Source organism: Oncorhynchus kisutch, linkage group LG24, assembly GCF_002021735.2.
Source record: "Oncorhynchus kisutch isolate 150728-3 linkage group LG24, Okis_V2, whole genome shotgun sequence".
In the NCBI taxonomy this organism is placed as follows: Eukaryota; Metazoa; Chordata; class Actinopteri; order Salmoniformes; family Salmonidae; genus Oncorhynchus; species Oncorhynchus kisutch.
Window position 1 is genome coordinate 19,637,529 of NC_034197.2, and position 17,636 is coordinate 19,655,164.

Below are 17,636 nucleotides of genomic sequence, written 5' to 3' on the forward strand. Positions count from 1 at the left end.
GCAGATGTTCTGAAAGAGCTGCAAAACCTGGACCCGTACAAATCAGCTGGGCTTGACAATCTGGACCCTCTATTTCTGAAACTATCTGCCACCATTGTCGCAACCCCTATTACCAGCCTGTTCAACCTCTCTTTCATCTCGTCTGAGATCCCCAAGGATTGGAAAGCTGCCGCAGTCATCCCCCTCTTCAAAGGGGGAGACACCCTGGACCCAAACTGTTACAGACCTATATCCATCCTGCCCTGCCTATCTAAGGTCTTCGAAAGCCAAGTCAACAAACAGGTCACTGACCATCTCGAATCCCACCGTACCTTCTCCGCTGTGCAATCTGGTTTCCGAGCCGGTCATGGGTGCACCTCAGCCACACTCAAGGTACTAAACGACATCATAACCGCCATCGATAAAAGACAGTACTGTGCAGCCGTCTTCATCGACCTCGCCAAGGCTTTCGACTCTGTCAATCACCATATTCTTATCGGCAGACTCAGTAGCCTCGGTTTTTCGGATGACTGCCTTGCCTGGTTCACCAATTACTTTGCAGACAGAGTTCAGTGTGTCAAATCGGAGGGCATGCTGTCCGGTCCTCTGGCAGTCTCTATGGGGGTGCCACAGGGTTCAATTCTCGGGCCGACTCTTTTCTCTGTGTATATCAATGATGTTGCTCTTGCTGCGGGCGATTCCCTGATCCACCTCTACGCAGACGACACCATTCTATATACTTTCGGCCCGTCTCTGGACACTGTGCTATCTAACCTCCAAACAAGCTTCAATGCCATACAACACTCCTTCCGTGGCCTCCAACTGCTCTTAAACGCTAGTAAGACCAAATGCATGCTTTTCAACCGGTCGCTGCCTGCACCTGCATGCCCGACTAGCATCACCACCCTGGATGGTTCCGACCTAGAATATGTGGACGTCTATAAGTACCTAGGTGTCTGGCTAGACCGCAAACTCTCCTTCCAGACTCATATCAAACATCTCCAATCGAAAATCAAATCAAGAGTCGGCTTTCTATTCCGCAACAAAGCCTCCTTCACTCAAGCCGCCAAGCTTACCCTAGTAAAACTGACTATCCTACCGATCCTCGACTTCGGCGATGTCATCTACAAAATGGCTTCCAACACTCTACTCAGCAAACTGGATGCAGTCTATCACAGTGCCATCCGTTTTGTCACTAAAGCACCTTATACTACCCACCACTGCGACTTGTATGCTCTAGTCGGCTGGCCCTCGCTACATATTCGTCGCCAGACCCACTGGCTCCAGGTCATCTACAAGTCTATGCTAGGTAAAGCTCCGCCTTATCTCAGCTCACTGGTCACGATGGCAACACCCATCCGTAGCACGCGCTCCAGCAGGTGTATCTCACTGATCATCCCTAAAGCCAACACCTCATTTGGCCGCCTTTCGTTCCAGTACTCTGCTGCCTGTGACTGGAACGAATTGCAAAAATCGCTGAAGTTGGAGACTTTTATCTCCCTCACCAACTTCAAACATCAGCTATCTGAGCAGCTAACCGATCGCTGCAGCTGTACATAGTCTATTGGTAAATAGCCCACCCTTTTCACCTACCTCATCCCCGTACTGTTTCTATTTATTTACTTTTCTGCTCTTCTGCACACCAATATCTCTACCTGTACATGACCATCTGATCTTTTATCACTCCAGTGTTAATCTGCAAAATTGTAATTATTTGCCTACCTCCTCATGCCTTTTGCACACATTGTATATAGACCCCCCCTTCGTTTTCTACTGTGTTATTGACTTGTTAATTGTTTACTCCATGTGTAACTCTTTGTTGTATGCTCACACTGCTATGCTTTATCTTGGCCAGGTCGCAGTTGCAAATGAGAACTTGTTCTCAACTAGCCTACCTGGTTAAATAAAGGTGAAATAAAAAAATAAATAAAAACAGGTGTGTGCCTTTCCAAATCATTTCCAATCAATTGAATTTACCACAGGTAGACTCCAATGAAGTTGTAGAAACATCTCTAGGATGATCAATGGAAACAGGATGCACCTGAGCTCAATTTCGGGCTCATACAGCAAAGGGTCTGAATACTTTTATGTAAATAAGGTATTTCTGTTTTTTATTTTTAATACATTTGCACACACAAAAATAATCCTGTTTTTAATTTGTCATTATGGGGTATTGTGTGTAGATTGACGAGTAAACATTTGTATTTAATTCATTTTAGAATAAGGCTGTAACGTAACAAAATGTGGAAAAGGTCAAGGGGTCTGAATACTTTCCAAATGTATATCAGACAGACAGAGGACATAATAATCTAACATCGATGTAGTAGGCATTCAAGTAAAGTGTCAGCCATTTAAATGTACTTGAATCACCCTCGACTGCAGTGCCTAGTGCTTTTCTGTGGGCCTAACTAACTACTATAGGTCGTACGTTTGTATTGTATACGTTTCCATCATGGCGGTGTGTGTTGCGGGCGTCAGTGTGACTTTGATGGAAGTCATTAAGGAGGAGGGTGATGGAAGGTCTTGTAATGTACTGGCAGGTGTTTTCTTCCACCAATCACCACTAGGACAGGAGAGTGAGGACTGGACTGGACAATTACGTCATTACCTCTACACAGCTAATTAGCAGCAAGGTTGTGTTCATTAGCCACTAAACAAAATAAAATTGACAAACGAGGAGGCACTATCTGATCTTTTTCCATTGCAAAACGTTTTGTTCGGGTGTGCGCTAATGACTACAACCCTGATACATCGTTCTCAGTGATGCATGTGTCAATGATTCAGGGGAGTCATACTCTGGGAAACATTTTACATTAAGTTCCCCATATAAATTGTCATTACTTGAACTACATGCGTTCCATTAACGTAGTAAGGTAAACTGACCAATCTGTTTGTTTAGTACAATAATAGTTTAGTACAATTTGTTTATTCAATTTGTTTCATTACATTCCCTGTAATTAGGTCATTTTATGGTGACTTTATGTCAAGTTTGACCTAATTTTTGTTTTTATGTCAACCGCTATACGTTGATAAGGCTCTCTCTCTTTCTCTCCTTTTTTTTGCTAATTTCTTCTTTCTCTCTCTTTCTCGCTTTTCTCTCTCTCTCTCTTTGTGACAGGAGCTCCCAGCTGCCAGCAACATCACCCACCTTGAGGTGGACCTAAACGTGTCCCCTAGGGACCGCCTCCCTGCATACCAATCTGCCGCGCTGGCCAACGAGGGCCACCTGGAGCTCCAAGAGCTGCCGTTCACCCCCATCCATGCCCCCATCATCACCATGGGAACACATGCTGCGCCCAGGTGAGCACCAGAGGCCAGGGTCCTTGTCACAGCCAGCGGTTTCACACATCGGTCCCTCGCCTGCTTTGGGTGCCTCGCAGAGAATGCCTGCATGTTAATGGAAGGATAGGGTCCTCAAGGTCCTTTATATCGACGTTACAAGGTGTTCTGGGAAGAATGTTCTGAATGTTCTGAATTGCATAAACGGCAGGACAAAATGAATTAGTTAACCGTGATCCTTCAAAGCTAACTACAGCTCGATTACTAGTACTGTATCTCAAGTGGTGTTGTCATGTAGAGGGCTTTATCGCCAGCGCTAATGCAGTTCTACACTAGTCTCGACCCTGGTATTTTACAACCATGATAAGTCACTCACATCTGATCGGTCAGGCTTGAGTAGCATTCACGGTCCACACTTGCGGCTGTTACTGAAGTGTGATTAAAAGGCTATTGAATGCTAACCGGCCTCGCACCGTGGCTTTGAACATGCCTTGTTTTAGCTGCCGCGTTATCTCCGTCCAAAGATTTGGGCATCGGTCCATTACACCACAATTCTCTACTGTCGTGCTATCTACCGAGAGATCTATGGGTCAGCTAATTTGTCTAATGTGCAGTGGGTAGTATACAGTAGGTGGAACATTCAGTTAGGAGACAATTTAGAGGAGTAGGATTCTGCCCTGTTCTAAAATAGCATCTCAAGTGACTGTTTACGATAAAAGACGATGTGCAGTAGTCATTTTTAAAGGGGGGCCATTCTTTAAATAACCTATGAGTACTAATAGCATATCTGTTTACTAAATAGATAATATAGAGCTAATATAATGTAGGCGGTAGGCTATCATAGTAGAAGTCATAATATAGTACAGTCATGGTGTAACAGAGGAATACCACATGAGAAATGACACCGTGCAAATAACAGACACGGCGGCCGGGCGCTCAAACAAACATTTTACATTTGAGTTATTTTGCAGACGCTCCTATCCGGAGTGCATACACTCTGGACAGGAACATATTGAACATATTGTTTGTACTTGTCCCCCGTGGGAATCGAACCCACAACCCTGGCGTTGCAAGTGCCATGCTTTACCAACTGAGCAAACAATTGCATTAGCACAGAATCAGATGAAAACAATTGGCTGGCATGGAAACCAGTCTTACAGGCTGTGTCCCAAATGACACACATTATCTTTGACCAGGGACCATACAGTGCATTCGGAAAGTATTCCGACCCCTTGAGTTTTTCCACATTTTGTTACGTTACAGCCTTATTTTCTAAAATGTATTAAATCATTTTTATCATCTATCTACACACTTTAGCCCATAACGACACAGCAAAAACTGGTTTTTATCCTTTTTTTCATTTACATGAGTATTCAGACCCTTTACTCGGTACTTTGTTGAATCCCCTTTGGCAGCGATTACAGCCTCGAGTCTTCTTGGGTATGACGTTACAAGCTTGGCACAACTGTATTTGGGGATTTTCTCCCATTGTTATCTGCAAATCCTCTCAAGCTCTGTCAGGTTGGATGGGGAGTGTCGCTGCACAGCTATTTTCAGGTCTCTCCAGAGATGTTAGATCGGGTTCAAGTCCGGGCTCTGGCTGCGCCACTCAAGGACATTCAGAGACTTGCGTTGTATTTGCAGTGTGCTTAGAGTTATTTTTCATTTCGAAAGTGAACCTTTGCACCAGTCCTGGGGTCCTGAGTGCTCTGAAGCAGGTTTTCATCAAGGATCTCTCTGTACTTTGCTCTGTTCATCTTTCCCTCGATCCTGACTAGTCTCCCAGTCCCTGACGCTGAAAAACATCCCCACAGCATGATGCTGCCACCACCATGCTTCACCGTAGGGATGGTGCCAGGTTTCCTCCAGATATGACGCTTGGCATTCATACCAAAGAGTTCAATCTTGGTTTCGTCAGACCAGAGAATCTTGTTTCTCATGGTCTGAGAGTCCTTAGAGTGCCTTTTGGCAAAGTCCAAGCACGATGCCGTGTGCCTTTTACTGATGAGTGTCTTCCTGGCCACTCTACCATAAAGGCCTGATTGTTGTAGTGCTGCAGAGATGGTTGTCTTTCTGGAAGGTTCTCCCATCTTCACAGAGGAACTGGAGCTTTGTCAGAGTGAGCATCGGGTTATTTGACACCTCTCTGACCAAGGCCCTTCTCCCCCAATTGCTCAGTGTGGCCGGGCGGCCAGCTCTAGGAAGAGTCTCGGTGGTTCCAAACTTCTTTCATTTAAGAATGATGGAGGCCACTATGTTCTTGGGGATCTTCAATGTTGCAGACATTGTTGGCTACCCTTCCCCAGATCTGTGCCTCGACACAATCCTATCTCGGAGCTCTACGGACAATTCCTTCGACCTCATGGCTTGGTTTTTGCTCTGACATGCACTGTCATGCACTGTCAACTGTGGGACCTTATATAGACAGGTGTGTGCCTTTCCAAATCATGTCCAATCAATTGAATTTACCACAGGTGGACTCCAATCACATTGTAGAAACATCTCAAGGATGATCAATGGATTCTCATAGCTGATTCTCATAACAAAGGGTCTGAATACTTATGTAGATAAGGTATTTCTGTTTTCTCGCTTTAATACATTTGCAAAAAGTTCTATAGACCTGTTTTTGCTTTGTTATTATGGGGTATTGTGTGTAGATTGACGAGAATTTTTAATATTTTTTTATCCATTTTATAATTAGGCTTTAACCTAACAAAATGGGAAAAAGTCAAGTGGTCTGAGTACTTTCCGAATGCACTGTAAGGAGGCACAGTGTCTGGAACACAGACAGGCGTAGTGCTGTTCGCTGGGATGTAACTTATGGGACTGTGTCTTTAAAAAAAATATCTTCTGAGCGGAATGACCCACTTATTTGAGGAGGATCACAATGAACTTCAAATAACTTTTATTAATTTCATTTCAATAATCACAACTGTGTGTCAGATTGAACCCCTTTGAAATTAAGACAGTGGCTCAAATATTAATCCAATCGGGGTGAATTAAGATGGGGAGACAGAAGTGTGAAATGTGTATATAGCCATGGCAAACTCGCTCATTTGATAAGGTCTTTGGCATTCCCCACTGAATAAGCCCAAAACGTAATTAGTTATGAGTCTGTTTTTTCTTATTACTTTTGAAGTAAATTGTATTTACTGATATGATTTGTCACATTCGTCTTACTGACATTCTCGTGATAAACAACAGATTGTTCATTTTCCTTTCCCTGAATGTGCACTTTAACCAACCATCTGTGTCTGCTGCTCTGCTACTTATCATGCACGGAGTAGTCCATGTCAATATCAAAAATATAAGTTATTGATGTTACCGTGGTTTCCTAAAAACAGGTGGGCCACTGTGATTAGAGATATCTACAGATTATGGTTGAAATCCTGAGGGAGCGTTTTGACACTGGTCCTCCTCTCCCCCCAGATGGGATTCTCTCTGTGTGTTATCGATGAACAGGGTGTGGATGCCAACATCCTCAAACCATCTTAGTCATTCTCCCTCCATGTTTTGATTGCCAACCTGAGTATTAGGGTTGGGGTCAATTGCTCCCCTCTTTGAATACAGTATAATGACTATAGAGTATAGTATTAAGACTATTTCACTGGAATTGAACCCAACCCATGTCACTGCGTTTTCCATTAAGTTTGGTTGCTAATACAAATAGCTTTGTACTCTCTAGGGCTGTGTCTGAAATGAGACCATTTTCCCTAGTGTATATATAGTGCACTACTTTTGGCCAGAGCCTCATGGGCTTCCTAACAGGCTCTGGCCAGAAGTAGTGTGCTATATAGGGAATAGGATCGATGCCATTTCAGACGAAGCCTAGATGTTTGAGGATTGTTTCCTCTTTTTTTGCAGCTCTTCCTTTGTGAGTTCCAGGAGCTCCCTGGCCCACCTCTACTCAGCCGGCTTCCCCAACATCACAGACCCCAGTGGGCTGGTGGCTGAAGTGCAGGACCCGACAGAACCAGTCAACTTTGACCCCCAGAGAGAGGAGGCGGATCCCCTGCAGGGCAATGTGCTCCTGCTGCAGTTTCTGGCATTTTCCAGGTGAACCCACAGCCGTCTGGTCATGTTTGTGGCTCTACGGCACCATGCATAAACATCACCCACGTAGTGTAGGCTGAGATTGATTCTAATCAGCATGTTATGTACTCTGTTGAACTGTACATTGTCTTCCAATATTCATATAGGATGGATTTGCCCTGTGCCTCCAGAATGCAATGCAAGTATAAGGGTATATCATAACTTCAGTCAAATGTTCACTTTGTCATGCATTGATCTCACTGGGCAAATAAGTGAACATTTGACTTAAGTGAAATCTAGGATTCGCCCCATAGTGATGAAACCACATATGAGGATTTGAGCTTGACTATTTTTGTCTGCAAATAAGAATAACGGGCTTGAAAAAAATGACATTTTATATGAGCCTCCACACCACTTAGTATGAAAATATAAGAAGAGACATTTCCTGTGTGCACTTGGTCTCCAGCCAAGGACATAAGGTGCTTTGTGATGTTGACGTCCAGCCAAGATTACTTCAGTGCACTTACACACACTTACTCTTGGCGATTTAAGGCTCACACGCACGCATGAAAACATACGCACAAAAACACACACACACACACACACACACACACAAAGCCTTGTCAAATACATCCCAGGTCCTGCAGCGGTCCCCTCTGCCAAAGCCTGACTTTTATTTTGTCATCAGCTCTGTCATCCCCAAGATAAAAGCATCAGGCATTTGTCATATGCATCACCGACGGCCCTGCGAGCAAGGTACAGCCACTTCTTTTGTGGCTGCAGCTTTGAGGCTTCAGCGCAGTTTGAAACATAATGGTAGCTTTTATGTTTTGACGATTACCTCTCTGACTGAATTGCAGGCTGGCAATTTACAGTAGTCTACCTCACATAAAAGGAATCAACAGATACGCTCAAAGTGCCGTAAGTGGGGGGAAATTAAGGATGAGACATTTTGTAATAAAAAAAAAAGGGGGTATTTAATTTTATAAAGCTCGACATTATCCTTTTTCCTGCCATCTCAGCTGCTCACTACTGTCAGGCTTGTAGGCCTTTCAGCATTTTCACTAAAACAATTTCAACCACCTCACAAATACATACTTCATGCCAACTTGAAGGCTCTCCAAGAGTCCTCGGCATTCGCGGCTCGCTCTGAAACAATGGGCACGACACACTTTGTTTCCCTAACAAAATGACCTAATAAACATGATGAACGGGTACAGCGGGCAAGGGGGAATGACTGTGAACCAACGAGTCTCCGGAATGACTGATATCATTTCTGCGTCTCTCTACAATGCTGTAATTATCAATCTTGTCTGTTTACTGGAAGAATATTAATGTCCGGCTGTGTCAGAAATGGCACCCTATTTCCTATATTGTGCACTGTGCCCTATATAGGGAATAGTGTGCCATTTGGGACACAACCCCAATCGCTGTAGCCACATAGAGACATTAGCTTGCGCCAGCCTTTTTATCACGGGAATCTCTGCCTGTGTGTCTCCGTGGTCAGACTTTGCTCTTATTAAATTCCACTTCAACGTGGTGGTTTTGATACCGTTCGTGCTCGGTGGGCCTCACAGTGACTGCCTCACCCTAAACGCTTCTCCTCCCATTTATATAATGCCCAATGATTGATTGCTAATCTTCTCGTGGGGAAATAGAGAAGTAATCGTTTCCGTCCCTAATCTCACTCGCAGCTCATTTATTCCAAGCACCGAGACTGAGGGGACGGCGGGCGAGAGTTTGGGCCCACCCACGGTTTGGAGAGTATGTGTGTGGAGATTGTGTGTGTTTAGTGCTAATACGCTCACAGGGTGGTCGTTTTAAGTCGTGTGAAATAGAAGAAAGTTGAGGACTGATTTAGATTGAATCACTCTACCACCTATAGTTGATTTCCAGACTAGGACAAAAGCTACATTCCTCTTGCTCTGAAAGCAAGTAATTTGGTCCCATCATTACAACAACAAAAAATAATACTTCTCACTGCCAATCAGAACAAGCATGCTTTCTCATTGTACAAAAAATGTAACTAAAATAGGATTTTACCCCCAGACACAGGGTTACAACAGGTTTTGATAGAGTAGGGCCATTGATTTTATCACCGAAGATGAATCCATCTATGGTTGTTAAAGGTGTGATGCTGTAGGCCTATAGCTGCGGAGAGGGCACCTTTTCTATCAGTCTCTGATTTATGGGGGTTTCATTAAGTGATTTAGCCCTCCTAATCTCAGAACACTATTGGTTTTGTCGTTTTAAGGAACTGTAAAAAGGACACGTCTGTAGGGACGGGGATGTGGGGGAAAAGTGTTGATTTTTGTTTCCAGGAAACCGACGAAGCTGAATGATTGACTGATCTGACACTCTGATTCAATTTGATTTAATGACATTTTTAAATGGGTGTTATTAAATCCTAAATGTGCTCTCCCACTGCACATGGATTGGTTCGATAAAAAAAAATATCATACTTGGCAGAAGCTCCGCGATGATATCCCAAGTAGAACGTAATATTAAAGTGAATATAACAAATGCCTGTGTACTGTGTTGAGTAGCAGACTTTATTATCCCCCAAGGGGCAATTTGCTATACGGAAAATAGACAAATTCTGTACATTGACAACATATAGAATATATACAACATAAAGACTAAATATAGCAAAGCAAAAGTGTAATCAATTCATAAAAAATCAAGATGGCCTACTTTAACTGATATAGCCTTTAGCGTAATAGTAATAGTGTAGTTTGAGAATGGTGAATGTGGTATACATTGTAGACTAAGTCAGGGTTAAAAACTGTGAATAGCACCTACTGTATGTTGGAGTACATGAAGTCAACGTCATATAACATTAGGATTTAGTGTATGAAGCTATGTTGTAGTGTATGAAGTAATGTTCAGTGTGAATAGTGTGTACTACAGTACATGCAGGTTACATCATGTAATGTAAGGGTTTAGCATAAATAAACTGTGTAACCTTTGTTTCCTCTCTTCCTGTTTGCCCAAAGGATACCACAGCAAGGGGGGAGCAGCAACTGGCCAGACTCTGTTCATTTCACCTTCCAGCTCTACCGCTTCCCACCAGTGACCACACAGCGCCTGAAACTACTGGGCATCGACAAGCTGCCGAAGAAATCCAGCGAGACGCCACCCTGTGTCCTGGCCGTCATTAACAAGGATGGAACAGTCAACTCTGGTAAGGGGACCAGAGGAAACATTTTGAACTGTACCAACCAGATGTGAATTCAAATACTATTTGAAATCATTTCAAATATTTTAGCTGGGCTTGATTGAGTTTGCCTGGCTCAATGGAACCAGTAGAATAGTTGCACTAACTTGCAAACCCTGCTGATCTGGTACTCCAAGCAGGCTAAATAAAACACAAAGTATTTCAAATAGTATTTGAACCCATGTCTGTTGAATATTTGCAAACACTCCTGTTCAATCATAGAGCTCATGCATAGGGCCTAAGGAATCGGCCTAGATATTAGTATCGTTACTGTGTGTTCATCCCAAATAGCACCCTTTCCCTATATAGTGCACTATTTCTGACTAGGGCCTATAGGGCTCTGATCAAAGGAATTGCACTATATAGGGAATAGGGCACCATTTGGAATGCATTCCCTGAGTGGTATTGAATGACACCCCTGCTCCTGTCCCACGCCCACCTCCTTCTCTGCACCCACCCATGATGTGTGCCCAGAACATATTGTACCTGATCATGAAGACATTTACATATGTATGCAAGCTCCAAGTCTCTCTCTCTCTCTCTCTCTCTCTCTCTCTCTCTCTCTCTCTCTCTCTCTCTGTCTCTGTGTGTGTATAACTGTATTACAGATTTGGGATCTTAAATTGACCACTAATTTGTTGCTGAGAATTTTCCTGCACATCAGGAAATCCAAACCTGTAGTGTATTTGAGTTTTAAAAAGGCTTCTGGAGTCTGTGATTTCCACTTTGAAATTTTACTTGATTTACCGTAACAAAAAATGCATGAACCCTGACAAAAATGGACATTAATTATAATCCACATAATAATTCACATTTCCTGTTGCGGCAAGATTTTTTTCCTGCTGTAGCAAACTTGCTCAAATTAAGAGCAGGATGGAATTGTCTTTAACATGCAAGATGTGTCTTCAATCATAAGATATTGTAAAAGCTGCTTCTCTCAGAAGCTCTTAGACCAGACATGATGTACTGTACCATGGCAGCATGAAAGATATACGGCAAGGTGACGTCAGGGGTGACACGGCTGCACGGAGGTGGCTAGGGACACGGGGCTGAGGACATGCGTCATAGGGATCCCAAATAACACCCTATTCCCTATAGAGCCCAGATCAAAAGTAATGCTTGCGTAGGGAATAGGGGGCCATGGCTTTTCTTTTTCCGTTCACCATCTTTTGTGTGAATAAGATCATGTCTTCTTCTTTTTTTTTTCTTTCCTTTTTCTCCCCAATTTCAATTTTGTCTCATCGCTTCAACGGGCTCGGGAGGCGAAGGTCAAGTCATGCGTCCTCCAAAACATGATCAGCCAACTGATGGCCAGGTCCGCCTGCAGGCACCCAACCTGCCACAAGGAGTCGCTAGTGCGTGATGAGCCAAGTATAGCGTTCCCGGCCAAATCCCCCCCCTAACCCGGACGATGCTGGGCCAATTGTGCGCCGCCCTATGGAATTCCCGATCACGGCCGGTAGTGATACAGCCTGGGATCGAACCTGGGTCTGTAGTGACGCCTCTAGCACTGCGATGCAGTGTCTTAGACCACTGCGCCAAGATCGCTGTGTCTGGTCTTTTGATAATTCTTTGTTTTAAACCCTCAATTAAACATTGGTGTAACCTTGGTATAACATCGATTGTCGATGGGGGGCTTGAAGGGTTGCTTTGGTGTTTGATGTGTTATGTACTAACGAGGCACTGTATACGAGACGTTCGCACCTTGCTTCCAAATACACACAGGCAAACACGAGCACACACACACACACACATATACTTTAGATTAATCGAAATTCGATGCCTAAAAAAGGCCATTTTCAATTCATTAGCCTAATTTAATGTGAGCTTTTATCCTGAATTGACCTTATAGGACAGTATGTGTGTGTGCACTAGGGCTGGGAATTACCAGGGAGCTCACAATACAATAGTGTCACAATACTTATGTGCCGATACGATATACAGTGGGGCAAAAAACTATTTAGTCAGCCATCAATTGTGCAAGTTCTCCCACTTAAAAAGATGAGAGGCCTGTAATTTTCATCATAGGTACACTTCAACTATGACAGACAAAATGAGAAGAAAAAAAATCCAGAAAATCACATTGTAGGATTTTTAATGAATTTATTTGCAAATTCCTTCGTTGCCCGGGCAGTGTGTTTGGGATCATTGTCATGCTGAAAGACCCAGCCACGTTTCATCTTCAATGCCCTTGCTGATGGAAGGAGGTTTTCACTCAAAATCTCACGATACATGGCCCCATTCATTCTTTCCTTTACACGGATCAGTCGTCCTGGTCCCTTTGCAGAAAGACAGCCCCAAGACATTATATTTCCACCCCCATGCTTCACGGTAGGTATGGTGTTCTTTGGATGCAACTGAGCATTCTTTGTCCTCCAAACACGACGAGTTGAGTTTTTACCAAAAAGTTATATTTTGCTTTCATCTGACCATATGACATTCTCCCAATCTTCTTCTGGATCATCTAAATGCTCTCTAGCAAACTTCAGACGGGCTTGGATATGTACTGGCTTAAGCAGGGGGACACGTCTGGCACTGCAGGATTTGAGTCTCTGGCCGCGTAGTGTGTTACTGATGGTAGGCTTTGATACTTTGGTCCCAGCTCTCTGCAGGTCATTCACTAGGTCCCCCCGTGTGGTTCTGGGATTTTTGCTCACCGTTCTTGTGATCATTTTGACCTGACGGAGTGAGATCTTGCGTGGAGCCCCAGATCGAGGGAGATTATCAGTGGTCTTGTATGTCTTCCATTTCCTAATAATTGGTCCCACAGTTGATTTCTTCAAACCAAGCTGCTTACCTATTGCAGATTCAGTCTTCCCAGCCTGGTGCAGGTCTACAATTTTGTTTCTGGTGTCCTTTGACAGCTCTTTGGTCTTGGCCATAGTGGAGTTTGGAGTGCGACTGTTTGAGGTTGTGGACAGGTGTCTTTTATACTGATAACAAGTTCAAACAGGTTCCATTAATACAGGTAACGAGTGGAGGACAGAGGAGCCTCTTAAAGAAGAAGTTACAGGTCTGTGAGAGCCAGAAATCTTGCTTGTAATTTGCAAATCAATTCATTAAAAATCCTATAATGTGATTTTCTGGATTTATTTTCTCATTTTGTCTGTCATAGTTGAATTGTACCTATGATGACAATTACAGGGCTCTCATCTTTTTAAGTGGGAGAACTTGCACAATTGGTGGCTGACTAAATACTTTTTCGCCCCACTGTAACTGTCATATAGTATAACTCCATATGAGTGTGTATGCTTTCTCTGTGTTTTAAATATGTGAATGTGTACGTATCCGTGTCCCTCCCTCTTCAATGTGCTATATCTTTCATAGAAATAGAATTACTACGTGTACACTCAAAATGGCTGCCGGTCCACTCATTACAGAGCCATTGACTTGAATGGGGATGTAGTTCTTGTAATTTTATCTCTATGGTATAATCTCCCTCTTTCCAGGCTCCCCGGGGCTCCAGCTGCAGTTCCGTGTGGACGGGGCATTCTTGCAGCCGGGTGAGAGACGCTGGTTCCTGCGCTACCTGGCCCTGCACACTCTGCAGGTGGATGTGTGGGACAGCCAATCCCTCCTGCTTATCGGCTCCACAGCCCTGGGGCTCAAGGTACAGTAAGACAGGCCTATTAGCCTCACCTCACATGGTCAGACGGCACACTCTGACTGGCAGTTGTCCTTGTTTTTTTCTACCACACATGACACCCTATGTTTCACTATATCTAGCCTGGGAAACAGACTGGCACTCTGGCTATCCTATTCACACTACTTTTGACCAGGCTCACCCAATTCGCCATAAAGTGCTCTACTTTTGGCCAGACTCAGCCAATTTGTTATAGTATATACAGTGCATTCGGAAAGTGTTCAGACCCCTTGACTTTTTGGTGTTCTTCGGCTTGCAAGTCTCCCCTTTTTCCTCCAAACATAACGATGGTCATTATGGCCAAACAGTTCCATTTTTGTTTCATCAGACCAGAGGACATTTCTCCAAAAAGTACGATCTTTGTCCCCATGTGCCGTAGCAAACCGTAGTCTGGCTTTTTTATGGCGGTTTTGGAGCAGTGGCTTCTTCCTTGCTGAGCGGTCTTTCAGGTTATGTCAATATAGGACTCGTTTTACTGTGGATATCGACACTTCGTACCTGTTTCCTCCAGCATCTTCACAAGGTCCTTTGCTGTTGTTCTGGGATTGATTTGCACTTTTCGTACCAAAGTACGTTCATCTCTAGGAGGCAGAATGCGTCTCCTTCCTGAGTGGTATGACGGCTGCGTGGTCCCATGGTGTTTATACTTGCGTACTATTGTTTGTACAGATGAACGTGGTATTGCTCCCAAAGATGAACCAGACTTGTGGAGGTCTACAATTGTTTTTCTGAGGTCTTGGCTGATTTCTTTTGATTTTCCCATGATGTCAAGCAAAGATGCACTGAGTTTGAAGGTAGGCCTTGAAATACTTAAAAACGTACACCTCCAATTGACTCAAATTATGTCATTTTGCCTATCACAAGCTTCTAAAGCCATGACATCATTTTCTGGAATGTTCTAAGCTGTTTAAAGACACAGTCAACTTAGTGTATGTAAACTTCTGACCCACTGGAATTGTGATACAGTGAATTATAAGTGAAATAATCTGTCTGTAAACAATTGTTAGAAAAATTACTTGTGTCATGCACAAAGTAAATGTCCTAACCGACTTGCCAAACTATAGTTTGTTAACAAGAAATTTGTGGAATCGTTGACTCCAACCTAAGTGTATGTAAACTTCCGACTTCAACTGTATACCCCCACTTTTTTGGGGTAGGCACATAACTACCTTCATACTTCATTCGTTTTTTAAAATAGTTTCTTAAATCCGGCACCGGAGAACACCATCTTGTCTGTGAGAATCTCCACTATCCACAGTGGGGTCCCATTAGTTTGTAGGCCAATCGGTTCGGACGCTACCAAATAGAAGTTGGCACATTGACGGTACCGACTTCAGCCAAGTCTCCTGACACGGAGAGTGCCATCATGTTCGTGAGAGTCTCCCCTTTCCGTAGAGGGGTCATAATAGTTTGTAGGTCAAACTGTTCGGACTCTACAGACGTTTTCGTGAGAAGACCGATTTTCAGGATCTAAAATCTTCGGGGTCTCATGGTCTGACAAACACCTCTCTAGCTCTGCCGCTGACTCCTCATGTAGCCTATTACCGGCAACTTCAGGAGAGTAATGGCAGAACCTGCAAAAGCCAGTAGGAGCAGAAGATGGATGGTCAGGTTATGTTTTTTTTTATCTTGATCTTGATCTGTCTCTGTGCAGCATATGTTGCGTCAGTAGTTTGTCTGGTGTTGTGTCTCCGGGCAGCATATGTTGTGTCAGGACCGTCCTGGCTGTTTATTTATTTGGATCTGAACGCGCCCCAATCTCTGCCCCTGATCTCTGAACGCTCCCCTATCTTGTCGTGTCTCCGAAACGCTGATCTGTGTCTCCGCACAGCATATGTTGTGTCAGGGCCCTCCTGCTTGCTTGTTTGTTTGTTTGTGTTGTGTCTCTAAACACGCCCCTATCTTGTTGTGTCTCTGAACGCACCCCTGTATCTCTGTCATTCAGCATATGTTGCGGCAGGGCCGTCCAGCTGTACAGGCCACTCATGAGCTGGAGGTCATCACCACAGAGTACATGGGTGAAGGTGTGCCGGTGAGCCTGCACCGGGCCCCCAACCCGATCAGTGTCTTCACCACCATCAAAGGTCGGCTCCATCTGCGCCTGGGCAACGTGGGTAAGGACGAGAGCACTGCATTTATTACTGAAGTATATTAATCTACTATTCAATGCCGATTTAATTGGGTTACAATTGTAACCAGGTATCAATAACAGGAAACTTAAACTGGAACAGTGAAATGGTACGGTTGGTGAGGCATTGCGCTCCACAAAGAGTGAAGGTAGAAGTGAAGTAGCCTAAGGAAGGAAGTAAGTATTCAGAAAAGTACACCTACTCTATTTACCCTCAATAGATGGTTGGCTGAAGTTTAGGAAGAGCACACTCATACTGTCTACCAGGACAATATGGATAGGGATAAGGAGTCTGGAGAGCACACTCATACTGTCTACCAGGACAATATGGATAGGGATAAGGAGTCTGGAGAGCACACTCATACTGTCTACCAGGACAATATGGATAGGGATAAGGAGTCTGGAGAGCACACTCATACTGTCTACCAGGACAATATGGATAGGGATAAGGAGTCTGGAGAGCACACTCATACTGTCTACCAGGACAGTATGGATAGGGATAAGGAGTCTGGAGAGCACACTCATACTGTCTACCAGGACAATATGGATAGGGATAAGGAGTCTGGAGAGCACACTCATACTGTCTACCAGGACAATATGGATAGGGATAAGTAGTCTAAAGCACACTCATACTGTAACGAACTACAGACTTGGATGGGAGCACACAGTAGTAAAGCTTGATTGTATGTCACATACGTTACACTGTGTGCTTGGGTGACATTGGATTGTAGTCTATGTGCTGGACTTTCAGGACACGACGCCAGCTTTTCAAGCAGTCATCCAATTGAAGTGTTTTAGCCCCACAGTGTCACGGCAGCTGTCGATAGTTTCGCCGTTCGTTGTCAGAATAAATAATACCCACTCATAAACAGTACATATCACCGTTGGGGCTCGAAAAGCCCAATTTTCCGACAGAGTAATTGTGGTTCTAATACGACTCGCTTCCTCCCTGCTTATCTCCTAAAGCAGGGTAAGAGCGCGGTGAGAAATTGGAAACGTCTGGCATGTAATTTCCAATCAAGACTTAGATATCCATCAGGCCTGGCTTTGTCTCCCAGCAGCCGACAGTTGGAATCAATTAACAGACGAGGATGCCCATGAATCAGCCCTGTGCACACCGAGCACCTCCATCTCTCTCTGTAGCGCTCTCTCCTTCTATCCATCTATCCATCTCTCTCTCTCTCTCTCTCTCTCTCTCGCGCTCTCTCTTTAGCTACCTCTCTATCACTTCCTCTCTCCCTGTCTCTGAAGCTCTCTTTCTAGCTCTATTTCACCCCATCCCTACCTTACTCTCTCTCTCTCGCTTCCACTCTCTATCTCACTCCATCTCTCTTTCTCTCCCCCCCCCCCCCCCCCCC

The 17,636-nt window shown here is 44.1% G+C and overlaps 1 protein-coding gene across 1 annotated transcript in view; it reads left to right on the forward strand.

Annotated features, from left to right (window-relative positions):
* The window catches only part of nphp4 (nephronophthisis 4), a 193,223-nt gene that overhangs the window by 125,290 nt on the left and 50,297 nt on the right, over positions 1–17,636 (forward strand). The window contains exons 13-17 of the mRNA XM_020458628.2: positions 3,098–3,279; positions 7,123–7,314; positions 10,287–10,474; positions 13,957–14,117; positions 16,096–16,264. Of these exons, the coding sequence (XP_020314217.2) occupies positions 3,098–3,279; positions 7,123–7,314; positions 10,287–10,474; positions 13,957–14,117; positions 16,096–16,264 (892 nt within the window). The remainder of the gene's footprint in view (positions 1–3,097; positions 3,280–7,122; positions 7,315–10,286; positions 10,475–13,956; positions 14,118–16,095; positions 16,265–17,636) is intronic.